This window comes from Panicum virgatum, chromosome 5K, assembly GCF_016808335.1.
Source record: "Panicum virgatum strain AP13 chromosome 5K, P.virgatum_v5, whole genome shotgun sequence".
Classification (NCBI taxonomy): Eukaryota; Viridiplantae; Streptophyta; class Magnoliopsida; order Poales; family Poaceae; genus Panicum; species Panicum virgatum.
In genome coordinates, this window is record NC_053140.1 from 60830455 (window position 1) to 60841888 (window position 11434).

General features: G+C 46.9%; 1 protein-coding gene across 1 annotated transcript; it reads right to left on the minus strand.

The window, feature by feature from the left end:
- Positions 1-6733: 6733 nt before the first annotated feature.
- Positions 6734-10355, minus strand: LOC120709237 (BTB/POZ domain and ankyrin repeat-containing protein NPR5-like). The gene is made up of 2 exons (XM_039994787.1): positions 9314-10355; positions 6734-8145 (listed from the first exon to the last, which is right to left on the minus strand). Exons 1-2 carry the CDS (start codon positions 9833-9835, stop codon positions 7156-7158), a joined length of 1512 nt encoding a protein of 503 aa, XP_039850721.1. The 5' UTR covers positions 9836-10355; the 3' UTR covers positions 6734-7155.
- Between the last annotated feature and the right edge of the window lie 1079 nt (positions 10356-11434).

Below are 11434 nucleotides of genomic sequence, written 5' to 3' on the forward strand. Positions count from 1 at the left end.
CAAACAAGTTTGCCCCTCTTGATAGTACGGCCATCTATCCTAAATCCGGTCATGCACTTCTCTACACAACCTTTGACCGGTGAAATGAAATGCCCTACAAGTCATACCTTTGCCTTACGCATTCCATTTCTTCTTCCCAAATGTTGATGCCACACAAGCACCAAACTCCATCAAGCCTTTTGATCATCATCATGAGTCAACACTTGGCTTGATCTTTCTTAAATGATATGATCCACTCCATATTATCACATGACCTCTTTGGTCCATCAATCTTGACCTTGCTCGCTCTTCACCGTTGCCTCGGTCCATCGGCGCCAAATCTTGCCCAAGCTTCACCGCCTCGCGGTCCCTCGCTTCAAAGTCTTGACTTGCCCTTCTCCATTGCAACCGGTCCATCAAGTAAAGCCTTGTCTTGATCTTCTCCACTTTGGTCACATAACTCCATGTCATGTTTCATATGCAATGAGCTCCTCGATCACACTATATGAGCATAGCATCAACACTTAGCCATTTCTCCTCCATGGCACATGTTGCTCATACTAGTGTCTTTGTGTGGACTAATCTCCTGTGTATCTCAACATAAACACTTATTAGTCCACCTAAGTTGTCACTCAATTACCAAAACCAAACAAGGATCTTTCATCATGAAGATTAAAGATGAGGTGTTCGGCCTTGGCTCTTTTGTGGTAAAGGATGGGTCCAAGACCAGATTCTGGGAAGATACATGGATAGGAGACAGACCTTTCAAAGTTAAATATCCATCAATCTACAATATAGTGAGGGACCCACACGCAACAGTGGCTAAAGTTATGGCCACGTCGCCTCTCCAGGTATCCTTCAGGAGAGTGTTGGTGGATAATAAATTGCTTGAATGGCAAAACCTTGTAGCGCAAATCGCCCATGTCAACTTGGTGGACGAGCCTGATAATTTCAACTAGAATATGACCACATCCAGGTCATATATAGTTCGCTCTCTCTATCTACATATGATAGATAGAAACCCACCATTTCGACATAAGAGTATTTGGAAACTAAAGATTCCTCTCAAAATTAAAATCTTCCTTTGGTATCTGCAAAAGGGAGTGGTTTTAACAAAAAATAATCTCGCTAAAAAGAACTGGACGAGTAGCCAAAAATGTTGTGGCTGTAATATTAATGAGTCTATAGATCATCTTTTCTTAGATTGCCCGTACACGAGAATGGTTTGGAGGATAATTTCTTACGCTACAGGTTTGACTCCACCTAATTCGATTAGGCATATGTTTGGCTCATGGCTTTCTAATCAATCTAAAAAGATTAGGAATTTGATTTGGGTGGGAGTGGCTGCTATTTGCTGGGCAATCTGGAGATGCCGGAATGATATAATTTTTCACAAAGTCAAATACCATTCGATTTTGCAGGTTATTTTCAGGGGGACGTACTGGTTACATTTCTGGGCGCAGCTGCAACGTGAGGAGCAAGCCAAGACAGCACTTTCCTTGATGAGTAGAAACATAGAGACTATCGCTTTGGAGTTCATCAAGGGAGGATGGAACACTTTTTATCGTTTGCTGTAATTTTATTTTTGAGAATGGTTTCGCTCTCCTCTATTTTTCCCATTTATGCGAACCCTGTAATAATTGGCTGTGTACGCCCTTGGGTGTAGAGGCCGGATGCTTTTCATCCATTATCTAAAAAAATGGTATCATATTAAATTTTGATATTTTAGCCTTGAGAACACTTATTAAGAGCGAAGCACAAAATAGACACATGCCAATCTTGCTACTATATAACTCATGAACCCTTATCAAAACAGTATTAGAGTATCTCCAGCAGTCTCCCTTTCTCCAATAAACTGTTAATGTTGGGAAGAAATATGCTTCAACAGTTTTCCAATACCGCTCCCTTTCTCCAATAAATATTGGGTTGTTCCAATATTTTACCCCAACTCTCCTCAAATAAAGGGAGCTAAATTTTGGCTCTTTCAATATGTTAGTTGTATTAGGATGAGATTATTGGGGAACTGTAAAAGCATGTCCCCCAATAACCTATTGTATTGGGATATCCAAATAGTATGTTATTGGGAGATGTTTATTGGAAGACTGCTAGAGATGCTCTAAATGCTCTTCTTGGTTTCTTATAATATGTGTTTCCACCCTATTTTCTATATCTTTTTCTTGGTCTCTACTAATATATACTTGAAACTAAATGATCTTATTATTTCAAGTATGTGTCAATTAATCCTCAAACGAGATGTGCTAGAAAAAGAGGGATCATACAAATTATTCACAAAAAGCATTAAGAGAATTTAACAGGAATACCAATTTAGCAGACTTTAATCGTCATTGACAACAACAACGAACATATGGGTCTCATTTAAATTACTCAATTGTGTACGGTTACAGGAAAAAAAACTAATTATACCTAACCCCAATAGTTGTTTCTCGACTACCCACCTATAATATTAAAAATTAAACTCCAAGTATCTCCACACTTCCTTATATATAAATTACCAATTATGAAAACAAATCCACTCCTTCATGCCTACTTTTAATTAAATTTATCATTTTATAATGTTACGATAAATTACTTGAAGTAACATTTTCTTGTAGCATTTTAATTAATACCCCTCCTCAATCACTAGTGTATTCTAGATACCAAACTTATAAAATATAAAGAAGATAATAATCTATGGATGGGCACACACACATATAAAATACTTTTATCAGAAACTAGTCTGATTCAATGGGGAACATAGTAATGAAATGTGGGAAAATATGCACGTCAATCATTTGTAAACCTGAATAATAAATATTTCATGAAGCTCTATTATCCCTATGTCTTCTAATCATATTGAAAGCCCATGTGGGCCGATAGACTAATATGGTAGACATGTTAACCCGATATATCTATAACACCAAATGATATTATATCTGCCCACATATGATCATATAACGCACTAAAAAGTAATAAATACTTAATAACCACACACTTATGAGATACATCCATAACACATGTCAACACTATTTTTATTTGATGAAATGCCTTGACTTGTAAAATCAATGGATTAAGGTGATACTAATTTATAGAAAATGCATGATTTTGACATAAAAATGTAGGGAATAGTATAATTCCCAAAGGTAGAAGAACAACAAATACACAAGTGATATCAATCAATTATTTTTCTATTTTTTGTACTAACTAGTCACATGTGTTTGTTTCGTTTCAGGATAACATTTTGAAATTTCCTCTGAACCGCATCCACCGCAACTAATAAGATGATCATTAGATACATCAGTAGTATCTTCAGATAAATATATGTATATATTAAATAAAATGTTCAAGTCAGTTGTGCAACTCACATACAAGTTGAGCTTACAAAATTGTTATATAACCTCACAAGTCACCAGACACCAGATACGGACTGCAAACCTACAATATCTATAGCAAAGAAACAAAGTAGCCTGTTCTCAAATGCAGACAGATGACACAATGAGCCAATAGAAAGTCCAAAATAAGGAACAGCACAAAACACGTTTAAGTTAACAAAGGTAATAAACAAAGATAATCCTTTTCTCGCAGATTCTCCATTACACTATCTTAGTTGATTCTGATAGCCCCCCTTGTGCTACGATACAAATTAGAATAGTGTTACTAGAATTGATCTAATTTTATTTTGTGAACCAATATATGCACATGCCTATGGGCTTATTTATTCACGCATTGGTACCATAACAAAGTACAGATCTTATGTCTTAACTGATCAACCCTATACCGTAGGCAGGGAATGCTATATGATAATTAATATAGATGAGCAGTGTCGTGGTGTGCAAACCCACAACCGGGTGGCGTAGCGCACCCGCCTAATCCTAAGTGTAGGATGTGCTTGGGGGCAGTCAAGAAATGCTCGATCTAGAGGCGTAAGAACACGGAAGCACGCAAGGATTTAGAGTGGTTCGGGCCACCGGAGCGTAATACCCTACGTCCACTGTGTGATGTATTGCTTGAGCTTGTGTGCAAGCTGGGGGAGGAGCTATGCTCGTCTGTGCATGTGTGAAAACTTGTGGAACCTCGTGTCTGTGTGAACCTGTGTTCTAGCGGGCGTGCTCTCCCTTTTATATGTCCAAGGGGAGCACGTACACTGAGCGGGGCCCCGACAGGTGGGCCCGGCGATGTATTATAAACTACACTTTAGCCTTCAATGCCTCAGATCCGGAGATCTTGTCGTCGGCTTTCGTGCGTAGCTTCTGACCAGGGATGGTCTTGAGCTGTCCTGTCGGAGTAGAGTCTAGCCTCTGGAGCCGCGCGTCGAGGTCATGATGAAGCGCCGAACTACTGACTCAGTCCGCTGTAGCAGCGTGCACTGTTGCTCCAGTTAGTAGCTGGTCATCATGACTCGTTGCTCATCCGCGCGGCGCTAAGTGTTTAATGCTTGCCTTGGTAACTGACGAGCCGCCTTGGAAACAGGCGGGCTTACCGTGTTGTCATGTCACGCCTGTCCAACCCGTGAGTGGGTATACGATGCCCTGCTCTGGCAGCGCACGCCCCAACCACCAGCATTTAATGCGGCAGGTGGGCTGGCGATCCACAGTGTGGACTCACAAAAGCTGCCCCATGCCCAGCGGCAGCAGAGCACGCCTCAACCACTCGCACTTAATGCGGGTGGGTGAGGGAGCTTCCAGCGGAAGGCTTGCGCCCGCGCCCGCGTCTGTGTGACACGTGGCGGCTCCGGACCCCTCCCGAGCAGCTAGCTGAGCCGAGAGCTCACGAGGGTCCGGATAGGCACATGGAGGTCCCGGACCCACCTGCGGGGGTCCGGGTCCTCGGCCACAGGTGCTGAGCATTTCCACCTCTGGGACACGTGGTGACACCGGACCCGTCCCCGAACGGGAAGCGGGTCCGAGACCGTTGGTCCGATGAGATAGAGCCGGACCCCAGGGGTCCGGCTGCTCAGCTCCTTAAGGCATAGTTACGGATAACTACGCGAGTTTTGGCACAGTAGGAGTGGGTACCCTGCAGGGTAACGACAAGCAGCATCATACAACGTACCAATATGCACACCTAACATATCTTGGTCTAAATAAATTACTCCCTCCGTTTCAAAATGTGGTCGTTTTGGCTGATTCATTGTGTTTGCTAAGTGTCTAAATATAACATATGTCTAGATACATAATAAAATATATGAATCTAGAAAAGTCAAAACGACTTACATTTTGGAACAGATGGAGTAAATGTTAATTTCTGGAGGATGGAGGAGGGAGTCAAACACACATGCAAAACTTACCAGGCTCGCCACAGAACCAAGTAACAGTGAGACAGAGATCAGCTGCAGAGCTTTTGCATTGTGAAGACAAACCAGCAACACAAAAGGAAAGTAAAGGTTTGGGAGCCAAATTAAAGAGAGGAAGGCCATATATACAGGAACGACAGGCCTGGGGGAGCTCTCTGATCTGTTTGGAATTAACAGTGTACTCATGTGGAGAGAGAGAGAGAGAGAGAGAGAGAGAGAGAGAGAGAGAGAGAGAGAGAGAGATGTGTACATGTAGCTAGAATGCAGCACGGATGCATGGTGTGTGCGTCGTGTAGTCACCCTCAGTGTTGCACTCATGCAACATGCAAGACAAGGGATCCGTTTGTCCACAGCTGTGCAAACCCCACTATTTTTCCTGGCAGCGTGTGAGCCCAGCCACTATTGGGCCATAAAGATAGATAGGCCATGTCTCATGGAAAGCTAGTAGCAGCGCTGCACTAGCCACCAGAGAGAGATAATATGTGTCTGAGTCTCTATAATCAATACATGCAATAGTCATGCACTGTTGATCAAGGAGAGATGGCGCAAAAGAGGGGACACACAGCACCTCTGCTCACTTCTCCCCCCCCCCCCCCCCCCGGCCTTGAGCTGCGCTGCGCAGCTAGCTCTAGCTCAGATAATTTTATTCAGTCATCTAAAAATAAGCCTAATAAGAAGCAGGGCTTAAAAGTTGTCATATGCGGCTGAAACCTCCATGAACGGAGGAACTTAAGCATGACCAAGATGAACAAAAGATAAATAGCTAGAAGAAGGAAAAAAAAGAATGACACGAAAAACTGGTTATTAATTAAATTAACTGCAAGTGGTAACATTGACGGAAGGAGCTAATAACGAGAATTGCAATAAGAACAAACGGGGAGGGGTTGCGAGGTTAAAGCATTGACCGGCATCGATCGCTTCCATCATTCACAGCTCGAGTTAGATTCTGGTTGTCTCCCTCTTCATATCCCCACACATGCTCGTGTTTGTGTGCAGGTGTACCCCCGGCCCGCTCTCTAGCGCGCCAAATACTCGCAAAAATATTTCTCCCGCAAATAACTCCAAAAGACAACACACTACAAACAGTTGAAAGCAGCGATGACATTTCCGGCCTGTCATAAAAAACTTCCTTTACTTTACATGCATGTTCACTCATTTACAGGAAACCGACACACACACAAAAAAAAGTACTTTACATGTGCATTGATGTGGTTAAATGTACGCAGTAAAGTTTGTCACGATTTTTTTTATGTTGGCTAAAATGTTGCAATTTTTATATGTGCATGCATATGCCTCTTAGAAAAAAAGAAAATACTTTATAAATGGGTTATATGGGTCTATCTGGAGGTCAAACACACATATGAAGATCGAATGGCTCAGTCAATCTTTGCATTGCGTGACTTTTAAAAGATTGAATTAATTGGAAGATATATGGTTGAGAAAGATCAAGATATACTCCAATACTGTAAGGTCAAGTTCTAGCTTTCTTGCCTGTCTCTACGCATTACCAATGCACATGACCGGCCACCAACAAACAAAAACCGTTTTACCTCTTGACGTACACCTCTGACCTCTTAAATTTCCAAAACAACAACACCCCTCAGATCACCAATGCAGTAGAACTACAAGCTAGACACCAAAAGATTAGCCCGGCCACCAAATTAAAAGATAGATACTCCTCTTGTGATGCGTCATTTGCATGCACGGTCCCTCTCTAATATATAATAACAGATCGATCTCTACCAAGAGTCAGAGGATGATAGGGCAAAAGGATTGTCTCACCATTCTCATCATCTCCTGTAATGTGGATATGAATAACATGTAGTAATTAGTTCTAAGCTTACAAGGAGATCACCAGTAGAGCAGCCGCCGCTCGCTCCGGCTTCTCAATGGTAGCCATGCGGGGAGAACAAAGAAGACGGGCCTCCTTGCCCTCTGCTCCCGCCGTCATCGCCGTCGCCGCCGCCGTCGCTCATCTTGCCGAACTGCGCGTCCATCCCTAGGTTCAGATACACCATCCTGTTGTCCAAGCTCAGATTCACCATGCTCGAGTTGGTGCCACTGGCATTGTACACGCCGGGGCCGGCGCCCCCGGAAGGCTCGCCGTACATGGGCGCGGCATTGACCGCCGCGGCCGCGGTGTGCGCGTCCTCCCGGGACATGACCATGGCCGCCGACTGCACGAGCTCGAGGCACAGCCGGAGCTTGTTGGGCTCGATGTGCGCGAGCCCCGGCACGGCGCCCTTGAACAGGAAATCGGAGGTGAGCGTGCGGAGGATGTCGAGTGGCGTCACGCCCTCGACGGTGCGCACGTTAGGGTCGGCGTGGTGGTCGAGCAGCACGGCGACCATGTCGGGGCACACCATCTCGGCCGCGACGTGCAGCGGCGTCTTCCCGGCGGGCCCGGCCGGGTGGTTGACGTCGGCGGCGCCGAGCTCCAGCAGCGCCTTGACGACCTCCCGGCTGCAGTTCTCCACGGCGTAGTGAAGCGCCAGCGCCTCGTCGAGGTTGAGCCCCTCGCCCATGACCATGAGCTTGACGAGCTCGACGTCGGACGAGTCGAGGGCGCGGCGCATGCGGCGGATCTTGTGGTGGTCGTCGGCGAGCTCCCCCGCGGACGAGGTCTCGATGCCCGCCGGGTGGTGCGCCAGGAACGGCGAGCGGCGGGACATGGAGGACTTGAGGCGGAGCTCGTCGATCTTGGCGACGACGTCGATTGGCAGGTGCTTGGCGAGCACCTCGGGCGGGAGACCGGACTTGGCAACGAGGTGGGAGCAGGTGGTCCAGAGCTGGTGCAGGTCCTGCTTCCGAGACGCCATGAGGACCTTCATCACGTCCTCGATCGACGCCTTCTCCACCATCCCGGCCAGCTGCTTCTGCAAGCGCAACAACCAAAATTTTCAGTGTGATCTTGCTGGCTTTGATTTCACTGTGGCTAGTAAGTAGCGCATTGCAAAAGCACAAAGGCATGGAGCACACAGCATGCGGTCGCGGTGGATGGATGGAATATAAAGGGGCCCGGGAGAGAGCTGGCCCTGGCTTGGCTGAGAGAATCGGATAAGCATAGTGGATTGGCCCTGTGCATAAAATATAGAGAAGGGGTGCAACAGTATGGGAGCATCATGGTGCTGATTGGGGGAGCAAAGTTTTGGGGGAAACCAGAGGAATTAAACAAGCTAAGCAACACTAGGTATGTATTCGAGACCCAGCAGGACGAAACCCTAGACAAAAATTGCACATCAGTGGGGAAAAGAGGGGCCTTTCCTTTCCTACAGGAATGCTAATTGCACAGTTTGCATGACGGAAAGCCATGCATCTCTGTCGATCTGTGCAGCTTAACATTTTAGCAACAGTGCGTGCGTGACCATAACGGGGAGAGAAAGATATATGCAGAGATAAGTGCGGCAGCAAGCAATGGCATTCGTTGGAGAGAAATATATACTACTAATTAATAAAGAAGAACATGGGAGGGCGATGCGGCAACAGTGGCGCGGAAAGGAAAAGAGAAATTTCCGTGTAACGAACCCTAAGTGCGAAAGGAGAAAGAAAGCAGCTGGCGAGCAGGGAGGACGAAAGAGCAGCAGGCCAACGGACGGACAGAAAGATGCATTGGATGGACAAAGAGAGAAAGAAAGCAAGAAGCGCAGGCACGCACGCGTGCGCAGGCTGCTGGCGGCGACGGCGCCGATGACCACTGCCTGCCTGCAGCCAGCAGCTGCTGCGGCTACTCATCATCCTTCACTTCATTTAAAAAGGGCGGAGCGGAAGCAGGGGTGCAGAGATCAAATCAATGCTGCAGAATGCTCGCCAATCCCAACATAACCAACCCCAACTCCCATCTTGATCAATCCTCAATTCCCCAGCAAGAGCAGTGCCGAAAATGAAAAAGGAAAGAAAAAAAAGGCAAGATTTTTTTTCTACATCTTTTTCTAGATGGATCGAGCAACAGAAACAATGAAGAGGAAACCAAGAAGGCGTCAGCGATTGGGTGATGATTCGTTAGTTAAACGTGCGAGGCGGTTGAGACAATTAATTAATTATTACCTGGGTGAGGAGGGCGAGCTCCTCGACGCCGAAGGAGCGGGCCGCGGCGAGGGTGTCGAGCGCGAGGTCGACGGCGGCGGCACAGTGGGTGTGCCAGCACCCGCGCTCGCCGCAGCCCGGCCGGGGCTCCCCCTTCTGCGGCACCAGAGACACCTGCCCGCTGTACAGGAACTGCAGCAGCAGCAGGAACACCTCGTAGCTCACCGAGTTCACGGGTATCACGGCGCCCGGCGCGGCCGCCGCGGAGGCGCCGGCGCCGCGCGGAGAGGACGCCGAGGCGCCGGAAGGGGAGCGCGGGCTGAGGTGGTCCAGCAGCAGCGCACCGGGCCCGGCCGCGGCGGCCTGGTCGGCGGCGGCGGCGCCGCAGAAGAACTTGCGGAAGAAGAGGCTGCGCGCGGCGAGGATGCAGCGGTGCGCGTGCACGAGGCGGCCCTCGACGTTGAAAGTGACGTCGCTGAAGGCCTGGCCGTTGATGAGCAGGTTGAGGTAGTCCATGGACAGTGACTTGAGGGTGTCCTCCATGGCCGGCCGCCGCCGCCCCTGGCCCGATCTCCTGCTCCCTCCGTCCCCTAGCCTTGAATCGCTGCTAGCTTAGACGGCGGATCGGAGGGGAGGGGAGAGAGGGAGGCCGGCCAGCACGGACGGAGCACAGCCTGCTGCCTGAGCTTGGTTGGACTGAGCGAGCCGCCCGCACAGCTAGGCTGAGAGAGTCAGGGGGAGGGGTAGTGGAAGCGGTTGCTGCTGCTGCTTTCTTGGCTGTGCTCCTGCTGCAGCAGCTCGAACTCGCGCTGCATCTCCCGATCTCTTTTGATCTTCTCTTCTGTCTGTGACCACTTCTCTTCTCCTCTCTTCAGTCTTCACCTGTTTCTCTCTCTTCCCCCTCTTTCTCCCTCTCGAGTTATTGTCCCACCCTTTTTCTCTCTCTAGAGCTAGAGGTGGACTTGGGCTACTGTTTGTGCTCGAGATTTTTTTGGAGGCTGTCTCGCAGGGAGGGGTTTGAGGTGTATGTATGGAGGAAGGAGGGCAATGTGGGCGGCTGTCCCGCCCGCCTGTGGGGCATAAATAATTGCTACTACTACTGGTATGGTGCGTTTAAAAATGCATGTCGTCAGGAGAGAGAAAAGAGAAGAGGAGAGAGAGAGAGTAACTGTACCCTACATGCGCAAACAAAGCATGCACATGTCTTTTTTTTTTGAAGGAAAAGCATGTACATGTCTACAATTCAGGGGCCCGGAAATAATTCAGTAGCGTGTGAAGAAAATTAAAAAGAGTTGCTTACTCTGACAGTTTTTTGACCGGTGAAAGTCATAAATCAAGTACACTGTTTTTTGAATAATCTGCTCCCGTATTTCAGCTGTAGGCCGGTATATTAAATTGTTAGAAATAAACTACACCATTCTGTTGCATTTTCCTTAATAATGCAGTGTAATACTAGTCACTAGGGACAGTCATCCTTGCTTAGAAGAAACACAAAACTGACTATTTTTATGCATATATGCATGGCTCAAGCTACGACACATGCATGTATATTGTGTGTGTCTCTATTATATTGCAAAAACTGGGAAAGCCGCCGGCGTGAACAAGTTATTGCTAGCTAGCGGGTGATACATCACAATTAATGATTCCTAACTATTGTCCAAATTTAATTTTGTTTGCTTCCGTTCGAATTAATTAAACAAGTAGATCGAGGTAGTACAGGAGATATATATTATTAGAGTTTAATTATGTGGTAAGTCAAATTAGCAGCTAGGGAGAAATTAAAAATATGGGCGAAAGAGTGACGCCCTGCCAATAAAATGATTTGGTGATAATTACGTCCCACCTAGCTTCCCAAAAAAGAATACCCGCCTTAAAGCTTTCAAGTGGCGTATCGGCCCAGGCATGCCCTCAATTTGCCTTCCATGCAACATGACAAGGAAGGCAGCATCTATCTATTCAGAATTTTCAGATAGGTGTGTATGTATGATGCAGGGGACGGATATAGTTGTATATACACTCATACGCTTGCTCCTATCAGTGATCATTCTTTCTGTTGACTAATTGGACAAGAGCAGATTCCTCACCATGTGTTTGTTAATAAGCCGGCCAAATGATCCCAAGCATCATTAGGTGATGATTAGG